Raw genomic sequence first — 17782 nt, forward strand, 5'->3', positions numbered from 1 at the left:
TGTTCTGCATTAAGGTGTAGGCTTTTTGGTTTTCAACGTTTCCAACAATCTCGTTTGTTTCCTCAGCGTCAGTCCAGCTGCCGTGGCAAAGATCCATTTCACATAATAAAGTGCCCTATTACATCAAGTAAGTTGGTTTTAATTCTCCTTTTGGATACCAAGAAAATTGTGTTTTATTGATAACTTAAGAGGCTTCTCCCCCTATAACTTTTAAAATGGAATTTAATTCTGTTATCTGAAGGCTATGATATATTTAATATTAAAAAGAAACTAATTTTAAAATGATAATTTTATTTTTCATTTATCAGGTTAGAGATATAGATGTGTTTAGCTGATATATTTTAAAATACTCCAGCCTGGGCAATAGAGCAAGATCCAGTCTCTAAAAAACAAAAAAATAAAAAAATGGAAACAATGGCAGAATTTCAAAATACTCTTTACATAATGATATTTTTCAAACCGTAGCAATTCTATTTTTTTTTTTTTTTTTTTTTCCTGAGATGCAGTTTAGGTCTTTGTCATCCAGGCTGGAGTGCAGTAGTGCAATCTGGGCTCACTGCAACCTCCACCTCCCAGGTTCAAGTGATTCTTCTGCCTCAGCCTACCGAGTAGCTGGGATTACAGGTGCGTGCCACCACACTCAGCTGCTTTTTGTATTTTTAGTAGAGAGAGGGTTTCTCTGTGTTGGCCAGGCTTGTCTCAAACTCCTGATCTTGTGATCTGCCCACCTCAGCCTCCCAAAGTGCTGGGATTACAAGCGTGAACCACCACACACTGGCCAAACTCTCCCAATTCTAAACCATTTTTCTTCCTCCAAGAAAATCCATATAAAAATGTCTTATACTCTTCTCATTTTATTCCACCAATAAGAAATAATGATTTATCATAAACAAGTTAAATATTGTCAAGTTTTTCTTTGTCTTATAGAAATTATCCGCATTGTTAGCATAGGCTCACTGATCTTTGATTTTGTTGTCCAATTAGTTTCTCTTTCCTGCAGACTGTTTCCTCTTCTTATATGACATTTTATAAGATTTTTGTAACTTACACAGGGTCTTAGTACACCTTGATCCTTGGCTTAGGCTATATATTATCATAGAACAGAATGATAAAATCCTACTTCTACATCCCTTGGAGTGTAACTTAGTAAATATATTCATTTACAATGTGCTCTAGTGATGAGTCATGGTTGACTCTATTTTATGTGTTAGATGAACAGCGTCATAATCATGACAACACATTTTGTCAGGAACCAGCTCTGTCTCAGGTTAGTTGTGTGACCTCAGGTAAGTCAGGTGAGGATCTCTGGGCCAAGTTTCCTTTATATCATTTCTAACATGGGGTGTGATATCTCCGAAATCTATGCAAATGCTCATCATCTGCTCTTCCAATATACTTCCTGAAAATGTTGTGTGAGGTCAATGTCAGTGAAATAGTCTTTTCTTGTAATTTTTTACTGCAGTCTGAGATGTATCCTCAGAGGGAAAACCAGGTTTACATAATATATACTAAGCATTATATGTTACATTGTCTTATGGAAGTTTAATAATGTATAACGCACTGAGTTGAGAACAAGGTATTAAAGCAATTGATTGGTGTCAAATTTGCACAAGTAAAATGGAAGGAGGTTAGACACTGGGTAAGTTGGCCTGACTCTAGTGAAAGAAGATATAATTATCTAACCAAAAACATTTAAAACTGTTTACATTTTTATTGTACACTATAATAATAGTAATAGTATTAGAGAACTTTAATGGTTAATTTGGGTGAATATTGACTTGAATTTAATATTACAAATTTAAATATAAATCTGATATACTGTGGTAGGCAAAATAATGACTGTCCCCAACCCCCAAAAGATGAACCTGTGAAAATGTTAGGTTACATAGCAAGGGAGAATTAAGGTCACAGATAGAATTAAGGTTGCAAAGCAGCCCATCTCAAATTAGGAAGATTATTTTGGATTATCCTGATGGGCTCAATGTAATCTCAGAGGCCTTCAAAAGTGACAGAGGAGACAAAGAGAGATTTGAGGATGCTAGCTACCAGCTTGGAAAGTATAGGAAGCGGACATGATCCTGGAATGCAGGCAGCCTCCAGAAGCTAGAAAAGGAAGGAAATGCAATTGTCTGTTAGAACCTCCAGAGAAGGAACACAGCCCTTCCAATTTTCATTTTATCACAGAGATTTTTTATAGCAGCAATAAAAAATTAATACATGTACTATACAAAATTTAAGAAGTTCATGCAAATTAATTGAAATAATTAATTTATTGAATTGACTTAGAATCCTTCATCATCTGATTTTTTTAAAATGCAAACTGGATCTAGTTTTGGGGTTTTACTAAATAAAGAAAATATTAAATCTCTTGCTTTATGTTTATATCATGATTATCTGTTTGGCACTTTTAAAGTCCATCCTTAATTTTAGCTGTTTTTTAAAAATGAATTGTACGTTCAGGTTAATTATATATGACTGGGAATTAAGTTACCTAAATCAGAATTTCTCTATTTTAAAATGTTTATAAATTTGGAAGGATCTAGTAGGACTGTATTCTTGTTCTTATGGGGCGGTGTTCTTACGGTGCCGATTGGTAGAGTGGAAGTTAGTTTTACCCGACTTCCCATTGGCTAGAGTGCTAGTACCAGTGCTCAAAAATAGATATAATACAATTATGGCAGGTATTTAAAATAATAACGTTTAGGACTGCAGCATTCTAAAAAATCTTCTCCATCACCAGTAAAAGATTGGATTGTTTAAAATATATGTAGCATTAGTGTTAAATGTCTTTTAAGTCTTCCAAATGTTTAGAAATGTGCCCATTTGTATAGAGCAAATTCTCCTGTTTTCACAAAACTTGTTTAACCAGGATCTTTCATTGTGTAATTTAACAGTTTATTTCCTCTTGAGGAAGGAACATCAAATTCTCAAGGTAGAGTTATAAAAGCCAGGATTTACGTGTGAACAATTGTTATGAAAATAAAATTTAATTCCCATGTGAATAACCAAGCAAATGGTGAATGAAAAAGCTTTTAATATACACTTCCCTTTGCATGGCTTCAAAAGTAGAAGAAAAATGTTTAAAACAAATTTCGCATGATTGTCATACAATGAGAATTTCCTGGGGCATATTATACAGCCAATAAAAAATAATATTCAGTTAGAAATATTCAGTATTTTTCGTGTTTAAGTAGATCATCTATGTATTCACTGTTAGAATATGGCCAGAAAGTTGAAAGGAGACTAGGAAGGACAAGTTTTTTTTTTTCTGTCATGTTTTAATTTTATAGATCAGTTAAAGCCCACTTTGATGACTTCCCACTACATCTCTGTGTCTCTAGGTAATTCCTTATTAATATTTTAAAGTGCACTGTGGTGGCTCCATGACTCGTGTTTGTAGAAAATGATAGAATATAAATCTGAACTGAAAGAGTCTATATAGTATAAATCCCTCTATTTGTTAATATCTTAAGCTAAAACTAACATTTGAAAATTGCATTTGCTCCTTCTAAGGCAGACTTTCTGAAACTGATCTAGTTATTTCTTTTTTCCCAGTATAGTGCAATGAGAGCTCATTATATTCAGGGCTTAAGACCATTTAAAATGGGGCTGGGTGCGGTGGCTCACGCTTGTAATCCTAACACTTGGGAGTCTGAAGCAGGTGGATTACTTGACCCCGGGAGTTGGAGACCAGCCTGAGCAACATAGCAAAACTCCATCTCTACAAAAAATTAGCTGGGCACCGTAACATGTGCCTATAGTTCCAGCTACTCAGGAGGCTGAGGTGCGAGGATCACTTGAGCCTCGGAGGTTGAGACGGCAGTGAGTTGTGATCACACCATTTCACTACAATCTCAGCAACAGAGTGAAACTCTGTCTCAAAAAAGAAAGAAAGAAAAAGGAAAAAAAATTAAAATGGTTCTTGCTGGCTTCACAATATACAAAAATCTGCCATAAAGCCAGTTCTCACTCATTGTAAATTTTTGGTTATGTACAAGTTGTTCCTCAGCTAAAAGTTAATTTCCAGGGAGTATGAGGGATAAGAGGAATGAAAGCTTTGGGTTGGGTCGAACTTTCTTAATGTGTCACGTTAATCATGTAAAATTCACTACTTCTCAGTTTGCTCCAGAAATAATGACAACATAGTAATAATAAATAGTTGCTGTGGGAAATAATAATGATCATTGTAATAAATGACATTTTTGAACAGTCATTTGCCAGGTGCTGTGCTGAATCTTGTACACACATGATCTCTTTTAATTTTCTCAATAGCTGAGTGAAGTATAGGTACTGTAATTATCCCCATTTACAGATAAGGCTTAATGAATGATCAATAAGTACATTAAAAGTAATTAATAAGCACACTTACAGCTTGCTTGAGATTACACAGCCAGTAAACAGAAGAGCTAGTGTTTGAACCCAGGGATCGTCTCCAGCTCCTGAACTCCTGATCACTATGCAGTGCTGTGTCCTGCCCCCAATATTAGTTGAGTCAGAGGATGGAAGTTTTTAGTCCCATGGAAACATTGAGTAGAATGAAGGATTATATTTAGGAAGGAGGATAGTAGTGGAGAAAGTATGAGCAAACATCCTTCCTTTCCTACCATAGACTGGTTACCATTTACTATGCACCTCCTGTGTGCCAGCAACTGAGCTCAGCTGTGCAGGGTCAAAGCCCATGCTTTTTCCACTACTCCACACTGCCTTTGTCTAGGCTTTTCCGTAGGCTGATTTCTACAGGACAGTCTATTTTCTAGATGTTTAAAGCAGTTTCACACTAGGGTCTGGTAATGGACAAAGGTGCTTCTTCATGGATAGGAAGATGTCATTCCCAGTCTTTGCCAGTTGGACTTTGAGAGGAGTTCTGAGGTGGGAAAACATACTATGAGAGGAGTTCTGAGGTGGGAAAACATGCTAGTTGGCCTTCCTCTATCTTTTCCCATCCACATGGTCCAAATATTTTTGTCAGTGGGTAGATTTAAGTTTCTGTGAGTAAGATGGCCAAAGTGGCTGGCTTATAAGTCCTAAGGGACGTAAAATACAGATGGCTCTCTATACATTCGGCCTGTTGCTAAGTCACAGTATTTAATAGAATGTAGTAAGGTGTAGTTAGGAAAATATGGTTTTCCTTTTTCCTTATGAGATCTGCTCTAAAACCTTAGTGGTTGACTTTTCAGTAAGCCTTCAGTAAGCCTTTTCAGTAAGTCTGAAGTGCAGATGTTAATTCCTCATAGAACCCTAAATACATGTACAATATCACACAACTTTCGTTATGAACATATTAGTAACCTCTGTATACCATATATATACCATGAATGTCACATTCTCTAAAACCGACATTCCTCAATATTGCAATAAATTAACCAGCTAAACTTGTCTGTATCTATAAAATTTACTGACATTTCTTCCCCTTTTTCTAACTCCCCCTTTGAGAGGATCCAAATCAAGATTATCTTCAATTTATTACATCTCTTATTATACATTTATTTTCTATTCTTGATAATCTAATCCTGCAAAGCTCTTTTAGACACCCTCTCATTTCCCAAGGCCACCCTCTACCTGCCCTAATCCTTCAGTAACTGAAAAGAAATCAAGTTTGAAATAGTTGTAAAATCCTGGGGAGCATGTAGCTGATCTTTATTGCAGTCATACAGTTAGTTCATTTGCATAGAATCTATATACTTATCTTGGCAGAACTACACATCCCATGTAGAGGAGAGAATTAGTGCATATTTCTTTAGAGGAATTGTGGACCAGCTTAGGTAACACAGGAGAAATAGTGCTTCCCTAACTAAGGGCAGAGAGGGGCCGGGCGCGGTGGCTCAAGCCTGTAATCCCAGCACTTTGGGAGGCTGAGACGGGTGGATCACGAGGTCAACAGATCGAGACCATCCTGGTCAACATGGTGAAACCCCGTCTCTACTAAAAATACAAAAAAAAAAAAAAAAATTAGCTGGGCATGGTGGCACATGCCTGTAATTCCAGCTACTCAGGAGGCTGAGGCAAGAGAATTGCCTGAACCCAGGAGGCGGAGGTTGCAGTGAGCCGAGATAGCACCATTGCACTCCAGCCTGGGTAACAAGAGCGAAACTCTGTCTCAAATAAATAAATAAATAAATAAATAAGGGCAGAGAGAAGTATCAGCAAGGCAGTCTCCAAATACAAGCCTAATAGGAAAATGAAAGCTAACAAAATATATATAATGGTAAAAATGAAGAATTAACATAAAGCATTTTATCATTAAAGGTGATAGAAAACTTGTCCCAGAACAGAATAAACCCATAGCAAAGGTATAATCAACAAAGAAAAATAAGCATAGCTCTCTCCAAAAGGGTCTCTACAGCAGTCTTTATTTCTCCCTTCCCTCTTTCATGAAGATGAAGGACAGTGTCTTTTAGGTTCCAGTTTTTTTTAATGAAGAACTCATGGACCACACTTTGAATCTCTTTCCAGAAGTGGAGCTTGTGGTTTTGGTTTTAATGATAAAGAAATAAAAAGAATAGAAGCATAAGAAAAATGTACTGGAGAGTCTGTTTTTCTAATAGTATGTGACTCTAAATATTTCTTATTGAAAATAAATATTAGAAACACACTGGGCCAACTCTGCTGATGGGTAGGTAAGAATGAAATTGCTTTATGAAAGAATGTAAGTACCTTAGGATTACTAAACTCCTGAGCTTGGAGAGGCTTCAGAAAAGTGAATGTAAGCATACCTTGGCTAATTAAAAAATCAGAACGGCATAGAGCCTGCCCTGCAGCAATCAGCAAACAATTACTGGAAAGAAATCTTATGTATTACTGGTGTCCCAGTTAATTGAGGTAATTCAGGTAGAATTGACGTTGTCTTTGAGAGACATTAGGTAGTTCAGGACTTAAAATATCACCTCAACTGCCATTCATGTACATATTGCTGGGGCTATGGAGTAGTATTTTGGCTCAGAATCTTCTAGATGACCCAACTCTATTGCATTATAAGAGCATCATCAGCCTTACTGGACAATTTTGTATTTAGGGTAAGGGATGCAGTTAGTAAAGTTCCACCATACAATACAGGAAGGATCGCTGTGGGGCCATTAAGAGAGGAAAAGAGATATCTATCCTTTATAATGATTAAACTTTTAAAATTGCCATTGCAATTAGCAAAAGCACAGAAGTAATAATGTTTCAAATTGTAAAATAAATAGAAATGTGCTGATTATGAAGTGAAATAATACAGTAAAAGATTTTATATAGGAAAAATTAGAAGTAATTAATCTCTGCTTTTAAAAATACATAAATGAGAGAGAGAAAGTAGCATTAAAAAAAAGCTAAAAGCTACAAATCCAACTTTTAAAATCAAACTGAAAGGATGCAATCATTTATTCAACTGCGGTGGGAACATAAACCTGGTGTTAACACCTTCAGATGGGGGCATACAAGGCTCCCCAGGGCCACTGCAACAACCGATGGCCTATAGGAATTATAGGCCATCGATACTGATGGTCTGAATCTCCCCCAGTTCAAGAGTCAGGGTTGGGTAGGAGGTGGGTTCCCTATGAATTCTGGGCTCATGTAGAAATATTATCAAGCTAGTGGCTCCCCTGTCTTTACTGAATATGTGCATTTTTGTATTTCCAGACAGTCTTCTAGTACCCTCAAGACAGTTATCACCTGTCCCTCCCGCTCACACCTAGGAACATCAGTTTTGATCATTTATTCTACTACTTTATTCAAAAACAAATACAAATAAACCTTATCTTATTGTTTTGTAACACATGTTCTATTAGTCATCCCTGCAACATTGAAATTTTGTATTTTGAGGTATATGGTATGGTTGCCTATTTTTATATAGTCCTTTACATGTTTGTATCCTTAAATCTACTCCTGAGTGTGGAATTATTTTAAGTGCGTGTGCGTGTGCATGTGTGTGTGTTTTAAGAGACAGGGTCTCATTCTCTTGCTCAGGCTGGGGTGCAGTGGTGCAGCCATGGCTCACTGCAGTCTTGTACTCCTGGGCTCAAGCGATTCTCTTGCCTTAGCCTCCTGAGTAGCTGGGAGCTATTTTTTTTTTTTTTTTTTTTGAGGAGTCTTGCTATGTTGCCCAGGCTGGTCTCTCACTGCTGACCTCAAGCAATACTCCTGCCTAGGCCTCCCAAAATGCTAGGATTACAGGCATGAGCCACTGTGCCCACCCTAAATGCATTTTAAGGTCAAATCCTACAGAATTACTCATTACTTACAGTGTAATCCTCCTACCTCCTGTCTTCATTATTATGAGATACTAACGGCATTTTTTAAGGAAGACTCCAAATTTTATAGTACCTGTTTTGAAATGGGATCATAGATCTTATTTGAATTTTGAACAGCATGGTTTTTTTTCCCTTAAAATCCTGTCATCCAAACTTCTTAACTTTTTTCTTAAATTAACTCTTTGTTTCTAAAAGTATATCTTTGGATTTCCTGACTTTAAAAGCTTAGAGGACAGTTGAGAGTTTTTATGAGTGGATGAAGAAGTTGAATATAACCTGAGGAAGATAGAAACTACTCCTTACCTAGCTTTCTCACTCACTACCTCCATCCTCCCCAGTGGCTTTTCACAGGCACACACACACACACACACACTTGCACAGAGTGAGAATCAATGTTACTGATGTGGGTACTCCACATTCTTCCTATATCCTAGTCTTGGCTGAAAAAGGATTATAGATATTATAAATTCCAAAGTAAGTATACCACCTCTTAGATCTTTAAGAAGGTATTTCTCAAATAAATGATGTCATATCAGATTGCCAACATTTGTTTTCACTCCTCATACTTTAGACATCTGAATGCAAAATTGATTAGTTGGGAGCTTGTGTTTGATTGCTATATATATGTAACTGTTATACGCATACATAAAGTAGATGTTAGCAGAACCTGTATTTTGCCTGTGTTAGCTTCCTTTTCAGGAGACTTATGGTTTTCTCATAGCACCTCCCACCTCTAACGCCCTATATAACTTACTTACAATGTTTCTCGTCTCTTCTATTTTTCCCCATCCTGAGGCATGGCGACTCCACTTGGCACCATGGAGTTCATTGCTAATGTTTATAGGACCAGTTTGGGTGCAGGAGATAAGTTGAAAGCCAAATAGATGTGGGTTGAATGGTGACTGGGACACGAGGAAGTAGATATGGTACTCATTTGTGAATTTTGTCTGTGAAAAAGAGAAAAAAGGTGATAACTAGCAGAAAATATAGATTCAATGTAGGGTTTATGTGTGGTGTGTGTGTGTGTGCACGTGCACATGTGTGTGTAAGGATGGCAAGTCTGTAAACATTTATATTCTACAAAGGATAGTCTTCTTGAGAGAGGGGTAACTGTGCAGCACAATACATTTTTAAGAAATTATTGGGAAGAATTGGGCTTTGATAAGAAGGGGACAATTTCTCTGTTAAAGGGGAGAGAGGTTGACAAACTGGGAGATGGAGGGGGGTTTTCTGATTTGGTGGTAGAAAGATAAAGGAGTCCTCATCTAGTGGTATTTAGGTTTTCAATGAAGAGTGGCATAAAGTAAAATGATGCTAAGGCAGAGAAAGAAACCAGTTTGGGGAGACAGCGGTAGTGGATTTCTATTACGGAGTTTGGGAAAGCAAGTATATTAGGGAATGTGGTGTAGTTGCCAGGGGTTGGACATTTGAGGTTTGAAATCACATGTTTAAAGTAAAACCAGTCTGTCTGTTGAGTGATTTTCTCCAGTTGTTTTTATCCACAGCTGCTCAGGTCCAGAGTAGGCAAGTAATTGAGCTGATCCAGGGCTGCGATTTGCAAGGGGTGAGAGAGAAGCAAGGGAGATGAGGTTATTTGTAATGATTCTAATGATAGGCTATGTACTCAAATTTGAACAGAGTCATCAAGAAATATTTTAAATTCTTAATTATACAAATATACTTCCATTTCAGGAGTTTAGGCTTAAAATGAGACTATCTTTGCTAAAATCTTATTTCTTTTACTTACTATAGGACCTTGGGCCAGTTGTCTAAGTACTCTCTGCCCTAGTTTTTTTCATCTGTAAGATGGGGACAATATTGTCACCCCAATCTTAGAATTGTAATGCAAATTGAGTTTTCACATAGAAAAAGTTTACCCAAAAAAGTTTACTTGGTACAAATTGAGCCCTCACATAACAGGTTGTTACCATCATTAATATCATATATCCTGACCTAGTATGTTATATTTTACTTTGCACAGCAAAGAAGAAATATTTCTCTTTCTGTGATTGTCTTATCTCAGAGCAATCTACATAGTTCTTGTCCCCACATTTGTATTTTTACTTAACTCCTCTTTAGTTTTGTTAGTTTTGTTCTGTTATATGCCTTTATGATTATAATTGGAATGGAATAATATATAGCAAACCTCACAAAATTCAGTTATAAGCATAAAATTGGATAGTTAGTAGCAATTCAGTATATTTGGATGTCAGTTTTTGGACAAGCAAGATGCCTTCTGATCATCCTTTAAGGTTTCTTGGAAAAATATGAGACCACTCTAATGAGGACAAATGTGTTTAAGGAGTGTCTTTCCCAGAGCAGTCATTTGCCCAGAATCAATATTTTACCAGTCTATCAAAAGTACACGTCCTTAGCGGTTGGTTCATTGTCTTACATATTGGGCAGTGTTGCGGCACAACATTTTTGTGTTTTGTTTGCTGGTGCTACAATCTTATATTATTTGTGTTTTACTTTCTGTGGCATAGCAGTGTACATTGTTATGAGTAATAACAGGTGGAGGGATATACCACTTCTTAACCTTATTGACTTAATATTTTAATAAAGTTCATGAAATGCAGGGATTATATGTTATCCCAGCTGGGGCAGTTCAGAGTAAAGGGGCACTTTTAATAATTATACCAGGACACAAATTTATAATGCCTATATGCAGTCTATATACAGTCTAGTATATAATTCCTATATACAGTCTAGTATAATTCCTATAATTCCTATATCCAGTCTAGTATAAAGCATGAAGGATAATTTTCAAAATAGGTAAAATCTTAACTTTTATACAAATGCGAAAAGAACATGTTTTGTTTAACTCACAATAAGGGAACCGGTAAGAAGTTATAATAGGTTCCAAAGAGAATGCAAAGTGTCACATATTTATAGTCAGATTAGGGATGCTAAAATGAATTTACCTCTAAATGCAAAGCTGACAAACTGGTCAATATCCACAGGATAATAATCAATTGCATTCCAGTAGGCACAATTTGCATTTATATGGACAGAAATAATTTGCATTACTATCTGTTTTCTGCAGTTTGCAGAGTTTAAAATAGCTCATGCCTGTAATCCCAGCATTTCGAGAGGCTGAGGTGGGCAGATCACTAGATCAGGCCTTCAAGACTAGCCTGGCCAACATGGTGAAACCCCATCTCTACTAAAAACACAAAAATTAACTGGGCGTGGTGGTGCATGCCTGTAATCCCAGCTACTCCGGATGCTGAAGCGGAAGAATTGCTTGAACCAGGACCAGGAGCAGATGTTGCAGTGAACCAAGATCGTGTCACTGCACTCTAGCTTGGGCTACAGAGCGAGACTCTGTCTCAAAAAAAAAAGATAATTTAAGCTTTACAGGATAATCACTGATTTTTTTTTTTTGCCCACAGCAAAGGTCTTCACAATTTTTCCCTACACAGGCAAAACTGGGATGGCTGGCCAAGCTAGTTACAAGTCGCATGTTCTCACTATTGTTTGCTACATGTGATTTTGTACTTAATTGTTAATTGCTACTTTGTTGGGCCTTTATTTATTTATTTATTTATTTATTTAATTCTTGGATAGATTCCCATTGCTGTTGCCTTTTTTAAAGAGGAATTTTAGTAATAAAATCATAATTTATTTTAGAGCTTATCAAGCTGCACAATATGAAGTCCCACTCCCCGTTCATATTTGAGATTAATTAGAACCCAAGCTGTTGTTATTTTGGGGGAAAATGCTACTTTTATTCTGTTTTGGTTGCCTACTCTGGGAGAACTTCAGGCATTTTGGCAAGAGGAGCTGAGCTATCTGCAGCTGTTCAAATACTTTACGCCTTTGGGTTCATTGTGGATTTTGCTTTAACCCTCTCCCCCGACTTAAAAAAGAAACCAGCAGCCAACTGCATCTACTATTTTTTTTTCTGTTGTTTGGTAAGTGGCAGTTATACTTTTGTTACCAGAGGCTGTATTTATTTTTCGTGTTGGCAGTTCTGCCTAATGAATCAACTGGTATTGAATGCACAAAGGGAGATGCCATTCCCTGCCTCCATCTGTTTGCCAAATGTGTGTGTTCCCTCAGCTCTCAGTAGTGGTTTCACTAAAAAGAGCCATTAGCAAGCGGGTGTTCACCTTGAATTCTCAGTCCTCCGCCTGACTGGGAAATAGTGGCATTTTCCTCTTGTGATTCTGTAGGGGTTGTGTGAGGTGAAGCCCCACGCCTGCAATTCCAGGGAAAGCATACTTATTTTTTTGTTTAAAATACCGATGGCCTTAATTTGGTTCTTGAGCCTTGGTTTGCTCCTTTATGATGGGATGTCTGTCTCTGAATGGTACTGTTGTCATGGGGATTGAAATTCCCTGAAAGAGAAGACAAGAGATCGATGAATCCTAGTAGGCTCTCTCAGACTGGGACCCATGACGCATTACTGGAATTGCAGTACCTACTCAGCATATCCTTGGATACTTGTTGGATAGAGGGAGGAAATCCTTTCTGAGACTCTGCATTTCTGTAAAGCTCTGAGCCTAACAATGAATAGTAAGAATTTAGGTCAAATAACTTCAGTACTTGCTCCATGGTCTTTGGAGCACTTTGGATAGTAGCACTACCATCAAACCCAAAGGGTAGAATGGTTTTGTTGGTGTTCAAAATGGTTTTGTTAGTGGAACATGAAGTGGAAGTATTTGTCTCTGCACTGGAGTCAAGAATCTGGGTAGAGGAGCCAGACAACTTTCCACCTCCAGACAGATCTTCACATTGTAGTTATATTATTTCATTTTGTTGAAGATCTTGGAATTTCCAGGATACATACCCAATTGAAATACACTCTTTAAATATTTTTCAAAACCAAGTGTTATTTGGAGTTTTTGTTACCTGTGTATATATAACAGTGATGATGTTTTTTTTCCCAGTGACATGCCCCAGTTTTTGATATATTACATAGGCTAAAAAATAATTTCTCTTGACTTTGATTTTATGAATGTTGTGATATCACTCTCTTAGGTATTACGCTGGTTCGCTTAGCTTACTAAACAGTTTTATAAGAACTAGGTGCATCTAAGAAGTCTTTGGAGCACTATTAAATGTTATTAATCTACCCTGACGTAGATAAGGTGCAGCAAACTCTTTTTAAACATAAGGCCACTGACCCACCAAAATCATGAACTGTTTACTTCACATGTACCTAAGAAACTTAATTTAAGCATTTCATTTATGTTTTAACCTCAGTTTATTACCCAAAAACTTCCATCTAATGTATGAATTAGTTTTGAAATTTACAGAAAAAGAGAAAGTGTAAAACTTGCTTTTAAGGTGAAGAACAGGAGGAAAACAGTTAAATACATTTAGAAAATAATAATACTGGTTGACTGGAGGAAGCTGAGAAGAGGAACATGCGGTAAAAGTGGCAAGAGTCACTTACCTGAGGGGAGTGGGGAACCCAGATACACAGGAAGAGAAGAAAGGGTAGATCTGTGCTGAGGAAGGTCCTGCTCAAGGTAGAGGAGGAGGGAGGCTCCATGGAGTATGGGATGACATTATTCAGAGTTGACTTGTTTCTCCAGTCTTTGGAAATATGATGAGACTTCTAAAGTGTAGTGACCCTCACGGCACTACTTCTGCTGTTGGAGGATTTGTTCTGAATGATAATCTGTATCTGCTTAACAGACGTGGGTTTATTCTGGAGCCTACACTGATGTGGCCATATCAAGCCACGGCCCAAGGGTTCATGACAGTCATATTTTATATCTAGGTTTTACCTTTTAGTTTCAGTTCTGTTTGAAATAGACAAAGCAAAAATTTCATTTGTCTTTTCACAATGTAGTTGCTCAAATGAAATTTATTACTTAAAATTTTTCATAAAAAACTTTTGTGTAGAGATGAGGTCTCTCTATGTTGCCCGGGCTGGTCTCAAACTCCTGCTTGGCTCCTGCTTCAGCCTCCCAAATGAGGCACAACACCTGGCTAAAATTTACTAATGGTGTTTCTTTTCTTTCTTTTTGTTTTTTTTTGGGGGTAGGGGGGGTTTGAGACAGAGTCTCACTTTGTCACCCAGGCTAGAGTGCAGTGGAACGATCTTGGCTCACTGAAACCTCCACCTCCCAAGTTCAAGTAATTCTCATGCCTCACCCTCCTGAGTAGCTGGCATCCGCCACCATGCCTGGCTAATTTTTGTATTTTAGTAGAGACTGGGTTTCGCTATGTTGGCCAGGAGTATCTCAAACTCCTGACTTCAAGTGATCCACCTGCCTCAGCCTCTCAAAGTGCAGGCAGAGCCACTGCCCCCGGCCAATGTTTCAAATATTAAGTAACAATTGGGTATTGGGTTTCTGAATGGTTCATAATGAGGATAATTTTGCATGTATTTTTAAAAATTTGAAAAAAATATTTCTATTTGGGTATTTTCTTTGTGTCCTATATGATGTTTTATGATCTTTTGTTTATTTTTAAAATTTTACTTTTTTTTTCCAGCCATCAAACACAGACCACCTGTTGGGACCATCCTAAAATGACTGAACTCTTTCAATCCCTTGGTAAGTGTTATTAATAGTAATACGTTAACCTAAACAACTGAGAACTGTATATTCTTAAATAGAAGCTGATCACCAGCTTTTCTTACGTGGCATGTTAATGTTGAAAGAATCATGACATTGACATTTAAAAGGAGCTAAACTTCGAAGGGCAGTGCAGTAAACAGGTGTTGCCTTTCTTAGGAGAATTGTGTGGTTTGAAATCATGTGAGCCAAAAAGAGTTGATTTGCAGAGAGGAATGTAATCATAGGTTTTACCTCCTTCATACTGAGTCATCTTAACCTTAAGCGTTGCATGTAAAAATATATATAGATACACAATTACAATGTAGCCAACTTTAATCCACTACCTTAAATTTGCTTTTGGCTCACTTTTTATTTAGTACATGTTATCAAATTAGGTGACCTAGTTTAAATTTGTCTAAATTGTTAAAAGCTAAATTCGTTTTTATATAAAAATGCAAGAAAACACAGATGAGAATTCCAATTTTATTTTAATTTCTAGTACAAAGTGACTTTCAACTTATTGTTTAACCTGCTACTTCCTCTGGTTGATCCAGTGGTTTTTTTTTGTTTTCTCTTGGGGTAGCTAAGGGGATACTGGAGGGGAGAGCAGCACCCTCAGCCTCCCTCTCTCATTTCAACAAGAGGGATGCCCCCTTTTTAATCACTTTAAATGTCGGGCTTCTGTGTGAGTCTGTATTTTGGTGGGTGGGTGAAGGGACCTGCAAAGGTTAGACATACAGAAGATATATCACTGGTTTGCTTAGCAAATTTTGAAGATATCTGAGTTTTCTTTTAACTCTACTAATCTCTGATACTCTGTCTTTAGGGGACAAAGAAATAAATTACATTATCTAGTGTTTCCAAAGAGTTGAGTATTGATTATAGGATCATTTTAACCAGATCTGCAAAAGGGCAGAACAAGCAAATCAATCAGGATGGGAGTTTCATGAATAGTGTGATGGGCAGTGTGGTTGGAAGAAAATGAATTGTCCTTGTGGGAGATGCCCCTGGAGGAAAGTTTCCTTTACCAGGAAAAAAAGGAAGGGCCCTCAGCCTACTGTGCAGTGCATTTAATAAGCCATGTGATAGCTGTGCTTTCTCTTCATCACCTTCCTATTTTTCCTACCAAAAAACTGAAAGGGTTGGCACCTTTTTCTCACCCATCATAAGGGTCATGATGACACTCCTGTAACAAAAGACAGGTTTACCAGAAAAGCACAAGAAATTTATTTAATCAGAGTTTTACCTGATTGAGAACCTTCCAAAGACTTAATGACAACAGGGAAAAGTATCTGTTTTGATGCTTAGGTTGAATGAGGAATGGATGATGGCACAGAATTGTGATCGGATGATAGGGTGTGATTAAATAATAGACTGAGAAGGGAATTCCAGCAAAGCCAATCTGTTCAGATTCTTCTTGGCCTTTCCCTGAGGCATTCTGTTCCTCCAGGGACAGGATGCCTGTCACAGGAGAGAAGGAAGAAGGTCACAAAGTGAACTTTCTGGATTTTGTGGCTTGCATTGGGGAAGAGAAGTTCTAGCTTTTATGACCCACCTTGGGGAAGAGGAACTCTGGTTTCTGTTTATCGCTTTGGAAGGAGAAAGAGGGGCAGGAGACAAGAGACTCAGAGAAGGTCAGAGAGCTTACTTCTGAGACCTTCCAGTCTCTTGCATTTCGAAGTACTCAACCCACCATGTTCTGAGCCCTGACACCCGTTTGAAAATACTTACCTAGAATTTTCTGAGTAGCACTGCTTTGAGATGTATCTCAACATGGTGCTAAGGATCATTTAATTTTTTTCTTAAATACATGTTGGGAAATTTGGGAGACTTTTTATTTCAGGCAGACATAATACTTTTTCATCATCCAAAGTAAGCAAATACATTCTTGGCATTCAATATGTCTTCAGTAATAAGCATATCTTCCAATTGTTCCTTTGTTTCAGCTGACCTGAATAATGTACGTTTCTCCGCCTACCGTACAGCCATCAAAATCCGAAGACTACAAAAGGCACTATGTTGTGAGTGATTCTACCAAAGTTAATCGCTCTGTTATTTGAATCGCCTTTTTTTAAAGAGAAAGCTAAATGAAGAGGATGGTGTGTGTGCAGAGTGAATCTGGTTTTCAGTGTACCTCATTCAAGGAGTTGGTTGTGTTTCTGTAAATGTTTTATTACTTGCCCCATCAGTGTGCAGTACTGAACATATGTCATTCTTACTTGAGAACAAAATTAACCAAAACACAAGAGTAATGTAAAAAGCTTTTCCAAAAATGGTGCTGCCACCCAATTTAAAAGGATTAAATCAAGGAATCAAGGTAGTATGTCATGTGTTTTCAGTACCTTTTGCCCATTTGGAAGTGTAGAGCTCCAGTTTGTCTCAATACAACCGTATGTAAAGAAATACTGAAAAATCACATTCGTGATCTAAATTTGAACTGGCACCTTAACAAGTTAGACACAAGGCTCTATTTTCTTTTAAATGTATCTTGAGACAGTTGGTATTATTGCATTTTTCCTGTGGAGGATGTGTTCAGAGTGGTATTCTATGACAGTCCTTTCATCAAAAGGATATTTTCCTCAAAAATAACCTAAAATTAAGTAGAAATGTGAATACTTAGCATATCGGTTTATGCTATCTGGATTCTATTTATGGTTGTAGTTTTAATGATTGAGTCTACCCAAAGAACATTTAGGACTTGTCAGATGGTTATTATGGAAAGTGATATTTAACTATTCTTTTATGATAGGGTAAATTGAAAAGTTTCAAGTATTCTTGTTTGCTACCTTTTGTTAACTGTTAATATGTGTCTAGGCAGTTCAGTTAAGCTTTAAAAATTATCCTTTGAAAAATGATATGTTAGGGTTGAAAAATCTGCTCCTTGAACGTCAATAGAAATTAGTAATAAATTTCAAGCTGGCTACATGAAGAGTAGAGGAGAGAAAGGTATAAAGAAATTCAGAGAAAACAGCAATGCAAAGCTTGAAAATAAGAAAAGCTTAAGCTATATATGGAAGGGAAGTCAACAGGGCTGAA

General features: G+C 37.2%; 1 protein-coding gene across 15 annotated transcripts in view; it reads left to right on the plus strand.

Moving 5' to 3' along the window:
- Nucleotides 1-17782, plus strand: part of UTRN (utrophin) — a 578097-nt gene that overhangs the window by 474566 nt on the left and 85749 nt on the right. For all 15 annotated transcript variants that reach the window (XM_008995200.5, XM_078370245.1, XM_035296914.3 and 12 more), the window contains 3 exons: nucleotides 67-127; nucleotides 14682-14743; nucleotides 16693-16767. In XM_008995200.5, the coding sequence (XP_008993448.4) occupies nucleotides 67-127; nucleotides 14682-14743; nucleotides 16693-16767 (198 nt within the window). The remainder of the gene's footprint in view (nucleotides 1-66; nucleotides 128-14681; nucleotides 14744-16692; nucleotides 16768-17782) is intronic.

The sequence above is a fragment of the Callithrix jacchus genome, chromosome 4 (assembly GCF_049354715.1).
Source record: "Callithrix jacchus isolate 240 chromosome 4, calJac240_pri, whole genome shotgun sequence".
NCBI lineage: Eukaryota > Metazoa > Chordata > Mammalia > Primates > Cebidae > Callithrix > Callithrix jacchus.